Source organism: Phalacrocorax aristotelis, chromosome 3 (genome assembly GCF_949628215.1).
Source record: "Phalacrocorax aristotelis chromosome 3, bGulAri2.1, whole genome shotgun sequence".
Taxonomy (NCBI): Eukaryota; Metazoa; Chordata; class Aves; order Suliformes; family Phalacrocoracidae; genus Phalacrocorax; species Phalacrocorax aristotelis.
In genome coordinates this window covers 36831452-36844839 of record NC_134278.1, presented here as the reverse complement: position 1 = coordinate 36844839, position 13388 = coordinate 36831452, and the positions used below count along the sequence as shown (strand labels likewise).

Below are 13388 nucleotides of genomic sequence, written 5' to 3'. Positions count from 1 at the left end.
AAGTTAAATTAGTTGCACTGCAAATGTATCTTCTCTGAGAAGGATGCCGAGTTTGTTCTTCTGCCACCTGTTTGGATCACAAGTTTCCAGTGTTAGTCTGTTACTGGCAGACCATATGAACAAGGCAGCAGAACTGTCTCACAGATTTGGGTAGAGGAACTTATTATACTGCTTTTCTTTTCTATTTTTTCCCCCATAATTTTAAAAGAGGAAAAAAAACTTAGGAAAAACACGTGTTGCTGATTTTGACGTTCCTGTTTTGGACAAGATGTTGATTTCTCAGTTATCATCAGTGTGGTGTGATACTTCCCGTCCGCTTTCTTAAGCAGAAGGCACTTGATGTTAAAGGGGCTGGTCACACTTCAGAATTCAGATATGCTTGAACCTTGTTTGTTAGCTTGTGAACAGAAACTTAATTTGGAGAGGTTATACCACACAGCTGTTTTCTGGGAAGAAGTCTTACTTGAGCCATTATGCGTCCAAAGTGAGGGTAGTCTGCAGGGCTTGGATTATTTAACCACTCCTGCACTGTTGCTGCATTTTGAAGAAGATGAGCTTGTGAGATGTTTCTATGGGTGAGTGCGTCCTGTAGTTGAGGCACACAGATCAAACTGCTTCTTTGTTGCTCTGAGTGCAGGTTATGTTTTGACTGCAGCCCCCCTTGTTTGTGGAGACCCTCGTGCAGACCCTCGGGTCTGTGTTGAACTTAATACAGGTCGTCTCCAGGAGGAAAATGGTTTACCAGGGATTTTCTGAACCTCTCTATGAAGTATTTATGAAGGTATCTTAGTGCTGTCCAACCACTTAATAATTCGATTGAGAATGTTTGTAAAGTGAAACAATTAGCTTGGTTTCTGTATGTTGCAAGAAATTACACTTTTGTCCACTTTCCCTGCTTCCCAAAAATACTTACTGCCCAGCTCATTTTGCAAAGACCACAGTCTGCTCTAGTGTAAAATAACACACATTAGAGAGACATAAGCTGGAGAATTTAACTTGATTATTCAAACTAGAACATAAGTGCATACTTACTCTATTTTGCAGCTGTCCAAAAGGCAGAGTTCACAAACTACAGTGGAAGAAAACAGCAGCCTATTTATCTATTTGCACTTGCTCCAAATTATGTAAGCTGCATATTGAATCATCTGATAGTTCTTTTCATGTTAGTATCTCAGTTAAGAAGGTTTTCAACTGTTTCGTAGAATGGATCTTTGTCTTGTTTAGTGTATCTTGTTGTGAAGTTCCCTTGTCATGAGTCTGCAGGAAGTTACCTTAAAACTGCTAGAGGAAAGGTCGCAGAAACAGCATATACTGAATGGACAATTGGGAGAAAGATTTCTTAACTGGTATTCCTTGTGTTTTTTACTTTGTTTTATGCATAGGCCACCACTAAGGTTTAATACTTACTGTTTTCTTTGAGAGAACAGTAAGTAGCTGATCAGTGAAGAAAGATCTCATGCATCAGCCTTCAGCTGAAATTAATTATATAGACCATTTTGCTTTTAAAAGAAAATTTTGGATAAGTTATAAATACGCATTTTTTAATGTTAAATTTTTAGTGATGACACTTGTGGGTGTAATGCTGCTGTTCTCTAGTAAGTTTATTATTTGAGTGAAGCTTGCAGATGGTATACTATGCAAGACCACCTACTGATTTGAGGTTGCTGCAGTGCATGAGCAGAACTGAAGCAATGATTGAAGAACGAGATCTGATTTGTTTTGCTTTCGTACACTCTTAAAGTGCCAAATCTGTTGAAGCTTTAGTTCTGCTTGCACATCAGGTTCTGAAATGCCTAAAAGGAAGCACAGGCCATAAAGTAAAATTCTTTACAAACTTCTAGCCATTGTTCTGACATTCTTTGGGCACTATTTGAAACTAGCTGACAAAGAATGTGTGTCTTCTGAAGAAACCGCTATATTATAATACTGTGAGAAACTCTGAATTTATTTAGATTTCTTTTGTATCCTTTTCTATAAAGAGCTCCAAGCTCTGTTTCTCTCTCATAAAAGCAGCTGTGTGCTGCAGGAGAAAACCAGAGTTCCAGCACACCCAGTGGTTTAAAACTGAACGTGATGGGCAGCTGGCTGTAGTGTCTTCTGTTCTGCTTTGCTGGTGACTGAAGGAGAGTGTTTTGTGTAGCAATATTAGAGGGGAGAGGGGAACAGTATTTTAAGTTGTGATACAGCTCTCCTTGATATATGGATTACTTAGTCCATCTGGATGTCTTAGTTTCCTAAAGATCAGATCATGAAGCATAGTCACACGAGATTGTTTATAGAATAGATGGGCAGCCATCTGTTCCTTCATATTTAATTTTGTCCTTCTGTGCTTTATTTCTAAGATACTGAACTTATCTTTTGAATCTCTATTAGGAAATTATTTAACTGTTTCTTTATTTGTAGTCCAAGGCCAACAAAATTTACAGAACGCCCTCGGCCTGGAGTCCAAATGATCTGTTCTTCTTTCAGTGCTGGTAAATTACGTTTTTATTTTTCTTCCCCCATCCCTTGTATGAATAGAAGTCGTCATTTGGAGAGTAAAATGAAGTATAATACAGTTACTGTAGCATATTTCTTAATAAGATGGACTTGAGTTAAACTAGCAATTCAAAAAGCCCAAACATTTAAGATAGAAATTCAGAATCTATGCATTAACAGTTAGTGTTACAGAAGTTCTTGAAAGCAGTCAAATATAAAATGTTGAAAGTAAGTCTCTTGTGACTGCAAGTGTCTTAAAAACATGATGTATACCTTCTTCTCAGAGTGATTGTGAGAGTCAGCTTTATCTGAGATGGAATTTGTAGGGACTGGGACAAGGAGGTGTTGATTACCAGGTTCTCACGATCTGACTTTCATTGATTCCAGAGTTGGCAATTGAAGAACGCGACATAAATAATTGGATAAAATGCCAAAATGACAGAAACTTACTTTCAGAAAGCGTACTGGAACTCCAGTTCTATTCAATTTTTGTTAAGTTTGAGGCTTCGGTGGGCTTAGTCACAAGCAAATTACAGTAGTTAGTGAATGCTTCTGATACATCTGCAGATGCTGCATGTTTATCTGACAGCAAATGTGAGGTAATTGAAATCCAGTTAAACTTTTTAGTTTCTAAATGTTGGTTTTTACTTGAAGGTCAGTTACAGTCATAGGGGAAATGAGATACAGTTATAAAATTAAGGGAATATATTTAAGTATTTAATGTTACAGCTACTTGAAAAATACTGTAATAATGTTAGATTGCCTTTTTTTTCTTAAAACTTTCCTGTTTGTTTTTCTCAGGTGGAATGTTCCTGGCCACTGGAAGTACAGATCACATCATTAGGGTTTATTTCTTTGGATCAGGTCAGCCAGAGAAGATATCAGAGTTGGAGTTTCATACTGTAAATACTTTTTTAAAAATTACATATGTATTTGATGAAAAAATAATTTGGATAAATTTGGAATAATAATTGATTTTTTTACTCTTTTTTAAATATAGGACAAAGTTGACAGCATTCAGTTTTCTAATAGTAGTAGCAGGTAAGCACACAATTTATTTATTCAGAGCTACATTTTTTTACCTGATGGATATTTGTAAATATTGGTTTCTAGAAGTAGTTATTTTTAAAACAAAGGTTTTCTGTTTTGCGGTTGATTGAGTAAAATAGTCTAAAATTATTTGATTCTAACTGTTTTTGTTTTAATAATACTACTTCAGTTTTACAGTGGTTTTTGTGGTAATGAATGACTAAAGTATTTTGAATTTGCTGAAATTAAGGAGCATAAAAATACTTGAAATTTATTCTTAAGAAATACATATGTATATATATATTCACATATAAAATGCATGCGTTTTTAGATGTATGAACCTTTCCTCAATTAAGTGACTGCTGGATTCAGGAAAACTATCAAACTAGATCTAACAATATCTTGGTTAGCTGGCCTAGTGTTTTTTAAAGTTTCACTTAAAGTGCTGGATGTTGGATGTGAAGGATGCTAAAGAAAACAGTCCAGTTTTGAAAGTTGATTTAATTGATGTTCTAATGTACACTTCTATTATGATACAAATAGTTGTAAACCAGGCTTTATTGTGCTCCACCCACCTCTTTCTCCTCCTCCTCCCCCTGCACCCCAGAAAGGGGGAAGAAAAGGAGGGGGAGAAACTCAAGCTGGGAAACACTTACTCAGATAAGTCTCATAATACTCAATATACAGTGCTAGCTTACTGGAAGTAGGTTTTGTTTGTTTTAAATCATGTCTGTGCTTCTGCTTGCGGGGCTCTCCTGGCCCTTCAGCTACTTTTACCCCTGAAATTTCTTCCTTAGCTTCACCTGGCATGACAGGGTTAGTTTCTTAGAATGCTCATTGGGCTGTGGTGTCCCAGTGCCAGAGCAGTGTGATAACTCAGCAAGGTGCACCAAAGGTCGAGTCTGGAAGGGGTACAGGGTAGGGAAGCAGGTTCCACTTTTTGCAGGCCTTCAGTTTTTTTACTGGTATGGGAAGTACCTCACCTCAAACCAGCTGTACAGCATTCTGACACTGGACTTTTTACTTACAGCCTCCTTTATTGAGTTGTAAATTCTGGTACTTCAATTTTCAAGTGTCCTTTCTGTACAGGTCTGCCTTTGGTCTCTGAGTAACTTTTTTCCCCTTTTGTTAGATTTGTGAGTGGAAGCCGTGATGGAACAGCACGAATCTGGCAATTTAAGCGAAGGGAATGGAAAAGCATTTTGTTAGATATGGCTACTCGCCCAGCAGGGTAAGTGATGTAAAATGTTCTGCTGTGAGATAGATAGTTGAAGGCCATTGATATAATTTGCTGACTTGTTTAAAAAAAAATATAGAAAGGAAAAAAGGGGAGGTGGGGGAAGGCCATCTTAAATTACTGTTGCTTAAATGCACAATATGCTTGTCTAGCTCTTGAAATCCAATGAAAACAAATATTTGACTGTGTATTCAGCTGTGGAAACTAGCTTGTCCTGATAATAGCTGCACTAGTATTTTGATTAGATTAAAAGGATAAAAGATACTCAAAACCCATTAAAGGTCAAATTTATATGGCTTCTTACATAGATAGGTAGATATTTCTGGAACAAGAAAACAGGTCAGATCTGTTACTGAGGCTTCTTGCATTTTAGTAATGTTTAAAGATGTGGAATCTCTATGTCCAGAAAAGCAGTATGGGGTTCTCTCATACCACGTGCCAAAGCAAATAAATCACTTGCTTTGTAATGGGTTCTCATTTGTTAAAACAATCTAAGAATTTTGTACAAGGCTTTGTAGGTATGGGAAACTATTGTACACTATAACAAGCAACAGAGGAGACTAGAAGCTGGAGAATGGCTTAGTAGGAATTGTGGCTTGCACCTCTTTATTTTGACATGGAGGAGATGTTTTCCAGCTGGCATACATTAGAAAGATTTATAATAGGTTTAAGGGGTAAACCTTTTCCCCTTTACTGACCATACTGGGCAGTTTGAAAGATGATAATTAATAGAAGAAAAAAAAAATTAGAATGGTTTCAGGAGTAATCCTGTGGAAAGATGTCTGAACGACCAAGACAGGGATGGAAGAGAAGCTAAATAAGCTATTATTTAGTTAGAGGTTTAGATCAGAATGTATCTTGTCAGTTACGGCAAATGCAACTAAACATGGATGTAAAACTGTTGGACAAGAGTTTATAAAACACTGGTACTTTGAGAACAGACTGATTACTCTCTCTTGAAAATGCAGCCTGTAAAAACTCTTAAGTTCTAACTGATACTGGGAAAAATAGGAATGGATTCTTCTTCGTTGTGGTCACAAATGCTGAACTTCTTTGAGAAACTGAACTGCTCATTTCAGTGAAGTAGCTTTAGATGAGTTCTGTTTTGCCCTTTTGACTAGAGGGATAAGTGCAGTTCCAAATTTGATCTTTTCTGTACAAGCACAATTTTATCAAAGAAAATTAAATTGCTGCACTGAAAGGAAAGAGTGAATTCAGCTTATAAAGCCTCCTGGGTTCTACATTGAATCTAGAAAGGAGTCTGGCTGTAACTACATTTTCTATTATTGAGTTGTACAATATAAACTATTGTGTAATGTATTGTAGTGCTTGCTATATAGAAGATTCTATATTTTGTCTGCCTACTTGGTGGTAACATGCTATTGTTGTGTTTGGTTGATGTTTTCCCAGAAATTAATGTGCTAGAGAATTCAGTGGTGATTTATCTTAAAACCACACTGACAAAAATGTAATTTTGGAGTATTCTGATCTGTTATATTACAGATGGCTAGTGTTTGGTTTTCATAGGGATAAAAACAAAATACATGCAAGGTTAGGTGTCCTTATTACTGATAGTGAAGTGACATGAGGGTGGTGGTATAGTACTAAATATAACCTGAGAGTTTAACTCATTTAAACATGGAGAGAAGTATTCTGATACCTTTATAACTACTTATTACAAGTATTCTCCAGGACAAATTACTGTTCAATGGTTTACTAGTTTGGATTTTCGCTCTTCAAATGTCACAACAAATAGTGTAGCTAGCAAATTTATTTGGGTTAGGTTATGTATCAGAGGGCATTTTCTGGAAAAAGGGATCAACACATTCTTTTAAGATATTAAGAGGACCCGATAGTAATTGCTTAAGCATAAGCAATTCTTCTGTGGTTGTATGTGCTACAAAATGGAAAACATCTTTCATTTCTTCAGTTATTTGAAGAAGTAATGCTTCTATTCTTATAATATAAAGCAAAATACAGAAGTGTTTTCCCTTGTTAGGGACATAAAAATGTTTTGGCAAACTAGGATTGCTTTGAAACTTTTTGCTCTTTTGTTTTAGACAAAGTTTACAAGGAGTTGAAGATAAAATCACAAAGCTGAAAGTGACTATGGTAGCATGGGACCGCCATGACAACTCTGTTATAACTGCAGTAAATAACATGACTCTGAAAGTTTGGAATTCTTTCACTGGCCAACTCATTCATATTCTCATGGTAAGGTGTTCCATCTTGATTTATCAATCTTGAATGCAAAACTTGGGTATACATAATGAAAAAATTCTTTCTTTTTTTTTGTTAACTGACTGAAAACTGCCTTAATGTATCTGGATAATTGAAACATAATAGAGATGTCTGTCAGCTGCTTACTAGAAAATAAAGCTTTAAAATAGCAAATAAACGTTGCTATTCAAGATTCTGAAACTAACTTTGGACTTTTTTTCCCCTAAAGTGCTATCTTGAAGGAGAGAAGGAAACAGTTGTTTCATTTTACCTTTATTTAATGTGAGAAATGTTTTGAAATACGGTTAATGGATAAATTTGTCCCGTTTAAACACAGACACTTCTGCAACCTAATCATTCCAAGTAGGAAAAAAAATAGTCTTCTAGCTAGAATAAATCAAGCAACATTCTTACAAATCTCTGATGCTTTTTTTTTTTAATTGAGAAAATATGTGAGTCTAGGTAACTAGATGCTCTGCTAGAGATGGAAATACTTCATGTAAGCTTTAAAATGTATTCTTCTTGGAGATTATGTTCTCTAACTTTTAGTTATATATGTTTATGTGTCTAAATTAAATTTCTAACTGCTACTGTGGCTAAAGAAATTGAAATCTGCAGAGCACTAAGACCAAAAATATGGAACGTTGTGGACTCTAACCTTTTAAAATCGTGGGAAAAGTGTTGGGACATATTGTTGTAATGGTGACATACTTGACATACTTCTCCTTCCAGTTGCTATTCTAGCTTCCCAATAAGAGTGTAATACCCTACTACTACCAAAAAAAACCAACAACCCAACCCCAGAAAGAAACATGTGGCCAAAGTAATTGTTCTTTGTTGGACACTTTCATACATTAACGTTGTAGTTGCTAGTGTTATCATATTGAATTCCTGGGTAAGTATTTGAGACAATTGTCTTGTTCATCTTGCTGTACCTTTAATTTTAGGGACATGAAGATGAAGTGTTTGTACTTGAACCTCATCCATTTGATCCAAGAGTTCTCTTCTCTGCTGGACATGATGGAAATGTCATAGTTTGGGATTTGGCAAGAGGAGTCAAAATCCGGTCTTACTTCAACATGGTAATTATTGTGCTTTATGCAGATCCGCCAAAGCAACTTTTCTAAACTTTTTGCTTTTAATACATTCTTATGTAGGCCATCTTGAAGCATGCATTTGTGTATAGGGCAAGATCCTGCATCCAGTGAAGTCAAGACAAATTCCTATTCAGTTTAGCTGGGCAAAGATTAAATCTGTAAAATGTAAAAAGTTGTTTCTTTGACTGTATTTCGTAGTGTCATCTTTCTATATGCTTCATCCACTTGAAATTGGAGTGTTAGTTTACATTGTCAGAGATCATGCAGAAGAGACATGGTGACAGAGATCCTCCTTTAGTTCTCTGTTTCCTGCCTGAGGAACCGAGGTTATTTTAGCATTACTAATTCTTAATCTGGCTAAAGCTCTTCAGGAGTCACCTGATCTCATACAATGTTGTGTATGCTGCCTTGGCCCATTGGACTGAATGCTCTCAGGCTTTCTATGTAGAGCTAATCCACATGCAGGATTCAAATTTGGTCTGTTCTGCACTAAACTAGTTCTTCTGGAAGATGGCTGTAACAGGTATTTCCATCTGTTTCTTGATACTGAGTGGGTCTTTGTACGTATCTTTTTCCTCAAAAAGGTGATGATGTGTTGTGCAATTCAGACTTTATCTCCTGGAGAAAATTACAAAAGTCTTTGTAGAATATGAGTAATCATCAAGAATGCTGAGAATAGGCAAATGGGCTTCATCTGGCCTTCAGCCATAGTGGAATGGCAGTCTTTGAGAGAAGAACATCTGAAGAGACCTGCCATATCTGTACTCACAAAAAAAAGAGCATCTAGAAATGAAGTCAAGCCAGGAAGGTCACTCTGAACCTAAAGAAAGATTTTGAGATGTGCAGTGTACAGTCTCTGTACAGTGTTCATAAAGTCTGCGAGGAGATTTGGGCAAGTTTAACTGGAGAGAGAGCAGCCTAGACTCCTTCAGCACTGACCTCAGTTCAGTATTGTTCCCTCTGCATTGATTTCTGTAACTGAACTTGTAAAGGGTCGGGACAATCATCTTGGAGCTATGGGTAGAGATCTTTGTTACTCAGTGCTATTCACTGTCACTAGCTGTGGTGTATGTTCTCACCGCATGGTTAGGTTGCCTTTCCACTACTAGTTAGTTTCATAGAATTTAAGGTCAGAAGAGGCTGAGCTCATCTGCTCTTTGTAAGACAAGTCCATTTAAGAGCTATCAGAATCTAAATTACAAATGCCTGTAATATTAGGCAACCCCCATAAAGACTGAAATATTTGTTTCAAGGGTGCAGTGCAACACAAACACCTAAAAAGGGTAAAAATCACATACATTTAAGATCTTTAGAGTCAGAGAAATCAAGATGATCTCTGCAGCTAGTAATCTTGTGCTTCATGCTAGAAATGAATGTGAGAAGGTCTCCCTGCTGTGTGAGGTGAGGGGAAGTGTAAATCTGACAATCAGTTTGTCTCAAACCATTGAATAAGTCATATGAGCCAGGTATGTCAGAGAGGCATCTCTCTACAGCCTCTGAGTATTTCACCAACCAGTCTTCCATGTCTGATGCTTCAAAAGATATGGGTAGAAATTAGAGGTTTTCTTAGATGATTGGGGTGGGGGGAGAGGTTTCTAGACCATAAGAGTTGGTTGCGTAGTCACCTCTACAGAGCTGCAAATGTTGTGTTCCGGTTTACTAAGGGAGGGCATGAATACATACAGAGAGAGCTGCCAGTCTTCTCCCAGTTTCCCAACTAGCATATCAGCTGGGAACATCATTAGATTAGCCACTATTAAATTATTCTGACAACAGCTGTGACCTTCATTGACTTGCTCAACATCATTTCATACTTCTGAAAAACAGTATTTGTATTCAGCAGGTGTGAAATTTTTACAGATTGGACTATTTTGGATCAGATAGGGAACATTATCTAGAGGAACCAAACCTGAGAGTTGAATGACATGAAATCTGCTTTACCACTCAAGAACCTCTTCTTATTGTCTGTCAAAACAGTGTCTGTGGTATCAGAACTAGCACTGGATGACTTTGTTGTAACAAAAGCTACTTAAAAAAATTGTAGACCATGGAGGTGTTGGTTGAATTAGCAAAATCTCAAATGACTGTTAGTTTAATGATAGTCCAGTCAGGTATTCCCCTCCTAGATGGATTACTTGATACATCTAAAGCCTTGCGGGAAATACCTAAAGTAGGGTTGGGCATTTTTAAGTCAGTCTTCCCCCTGCCCTGCTCCTGAATTCCTTCATTGTCAGCATTTAAAAAAAAAAAAATTCAAAATCCGAGGGATGCAAGCAGTGTCAATCAGTTTGAAACTTAATTCCTTTTATCCAGTCAGTGAATGTGAAATTGCAAAGCCATAGTAATCAAATACGCTTTTGGTTTTGTGTTTAACTTAAATGGGGGAATCAAAGTTTTTTTGTGCCTCACTGGTTACAGACAGGTGCCACTAGGAGAGACTGCTGGATGTACAGAACATTCTCTCCCAGGTTTTTAAACTTAAGATTTGCTGTTAAATCAGTTATCACAGTCACAATTAATTTGAAGCATCTTTGGTCTGTTTGCCAGATTTTGGTCTTTATAATTTAATTGTAAACTCAGTCTCATAAGTAACTACACACATGGGTTTACTCTCAGTAAGTGTGTATATATATATATATTTTGTATATTCCACAGTATCGCCTGTAGTCTTACTTCACTTGATCTAGTTATGTAAGTATCGCATAACTTGGTGTTGGAGTTCATAGGCATTCAGAACTGGCTTAATTTAGTGACTTGAGTCAGCTAGACTCAGGGAGTGTATTCACTACCCCAGAGAGGGAAATCTGCTGCAGAAATATCAAGAGTGTCAGAGGGTTAAAGTGTTTTAGGCAACTTGGGGATGTGGCAAATAAGTCCTGGGATGGTTTTAAATTGTATGTGCAAATACAGATACATGTTGTTTTGTGGCCTATGTGATATCCCTGCCAGTCCTGACTTAATAGAGCTGCTAATGAAAAATGCGTTCTCTGTTCTTGTCATTCATTTTTCCAAGGAATCAATGAGGTCGTGGCTTTGGTGTAATATTAGGGCAGTTTCATGTGCTATGTTTTCCAGGTACGAATAAGCATTTGGCAGACTTCTGAAGAAACCAGGGTAATAAACCTTAAGTGGTTGCTGCAGCCAGCTGTTTCAGAGCTTATATATTTCACAAAAATGGTGGTTTTGCTGCAGAAGGACAGCACAAACCCTTCTAAATGTTTAAATTGTGGCTCACTACCCAGGGCCTAGAGTCAGTGAAGGACTTGACTGTTGCGGCACCAAGGTCCTTAGTCTCCAAAGTAGAATGCAGTATCCTACCAAATCCTTGGGTTACTGAGCAGGAGGTGAGATTTAGGTGTCTTAGTGGATGATACAGGAAAAAAATTACACTGGATGGTGGGCTGTCTAGCAGAAGCCACTGCATGATAATGTGCATAGAGATATATTTGAAATGCAGTTTCTTAGTCAAAAGCTGCAGTGAGGCATCTGGATCCCTTGTGTGGTAAGGCACCTTTCCAAGAACTGAGAGAGGTCCCTGCGCTCCTAAAAGGAGGGTGCGGGAGCAGGTGGCACTCAGCGTCTGCAGTTGCTTTAACTAATGTTAAGCTGTTGAGGTGGGAAATGGAAGACCTAGATTCTGTTCTGTTCGCAGTGGCGAGGTGTTCAATATCTACTGCTTTCTCAGGAGGGCGTTTCAGCTATAAACGTCTGGACAGGCCTTTTTCCCAACTTTCCCTGGAAGTTGTACTACTGTGGAGAGGTGTGAATATGTAGCCTCTGGGTTTAGGCATTTCTAGGCTTGTTTGCTTGGGTATGGAAATCATGTTCTAGGTAAATTAGAAAGTGGTAGAAATGGCCTTTGGCTTCAAGCTTCAGGTAAGCTCGTGAACTGGCAGGATTAGTGATCTGTTAGGCCATAAAGAAAAGCTGTATACTGCTCAGTAGTTGTCACAGGATCTGGTCTTTTACAGGTGTTCTGCTAAGTTACTTCTTAATAGACCTGCCGCTGTCTGTTTGTTAGGAATGTCAGGGTTGGTACTTGGATAGTATGTGCTGCAGCTTAGCCTTAGGCTTGCAGTTTCTGTAGGCTGTAAGCAGAAGTTTCTCAATTCTGAGAATGTATGAGGGAAAAAGAAAACTACAGAGACGTAAGAATCTTCAGAACAAAAAGGTGCCTAGTAATGTTGCGTGAATGCACAGGGCTTTGTTTTGGTGATTGGGTTTTTGTTGGTGTGGCAATTTGGACATTAAGTACTGGTGTTCCTTGAATCTGACCCCAAATAGGTTTGTGGTGTTATAGTGCTGCCCTTGATTATTATTTTTTGGACTTGCATAGCTTCCTTTAAACATGCTTTCCTTTAAGCAGTACCTCTCAGGGCTGAGCTATCCTGATTGCTTGCAAAAGGTATTCTGTCTGGAGCCTCAGAGTGTAGGTTTCTCCTGTGTTAAAGCTGATAGTTTTTGTCCCATGAGTGGGCTGCTCTGTAGAAGAGTATTAAAAAAAGTTTCCTAAGAGATTTCAGGATATGTACAGGTCTATAGCTCTGCTCTTTTTCTCTTTGTTTCCTCTCTCTTTCTAATTATTTGGTTTACAGCATAGCTTTATGAACAGTTGCAGGAACATATGGTGACTGCAGTTACTTAAAAGTATTTGAAAGTACAAAAACTGTACTACAGTAGCAAGAACGGAAGACGAGGGGAGAGCAGTCAATTTTACAATCATTGCCATTGTAGATTATTGGATTTTTTTGTAGCATATCTTCAAATGTAATGGCTTTGCCTGAATCCAATGACTGACTGCAGATTTTGTAAGTAGTCATTGCAATTATTGCACCAGGAAGCTTGTGTATTAGTTGATAAAGACTAGCCTTACAGCATTCAAGAAATCCTTGTGTAATGTAGAAATTAATCAAGTAGGAATACTGATGCCCTTAAATAAAAAATGGTTCTCATGGTTGACAGATCTAAAAAAAAAAAAAAAAAAAAAAACCCCAGACCTGAACAAACAAAAAACAACAACAAAAAACCAAACCCAAACAAAACCAACAACCAAAAGATCTTTCATGACTAGGTGTTGCTCTTCTGTCTTACTGGATTGACTCTCATTGCGAGTTGCATCTTTGAGAAGTCAGGCTTTGCTGTAGCTGGTAGTAGACTTTGTTTGACATGATCTGTGTGCCTGAATGCCTGTTAAGGTCAGACTTTTGCTTACTTGTAATCTTAATGTGTTCCTGCTAGGGGTTGTGAAGGGTTCATTTGGCCGGATTCTTGTTATATTACCTTAGTGCTAAGAGAGTCTTTCTGAGCACTGCCATGTATTACAGTGT

General features: G+C 37.6%; 1 protein-coding gene across 3 annotated transcripts in view; it reads left to right on the top strand.

The window, feature by feature from the left end:
• PHIP (PHIP subunit of CUL4-Ring ligase complex) overlaps positions 1-13388 on the top strand; it is a 118334-nt gene that overhangs the window by 39285 nt on the left and 65661 nt on the right. For all 3 annotated transcript variants that reach the window (XM_075087135.1, XM_075087134.1, XM_075087133.1), the window contains exons 10-15: positions 2404-2474; positions 3280-3380; positions 3479-3519; positions 4640-4738; positions 6805-6958; positions 7912-8046. In XM_075087135.1, coding sequence (XP_074943236.1) covers positions 2404-2474; positions 3280-3380; positions 3479-3519; positions 4640-4738; positions 6805-6958; positions 7912-8046 — 601 coding nt within the window. The remainder of the gene's footprint in view (positions 1-2403; positions 2475-3279; positions 3381-3478; positions 3520-4639; positions 4739-6804; positions 6959-7911; positions 8047-13388) is intronic.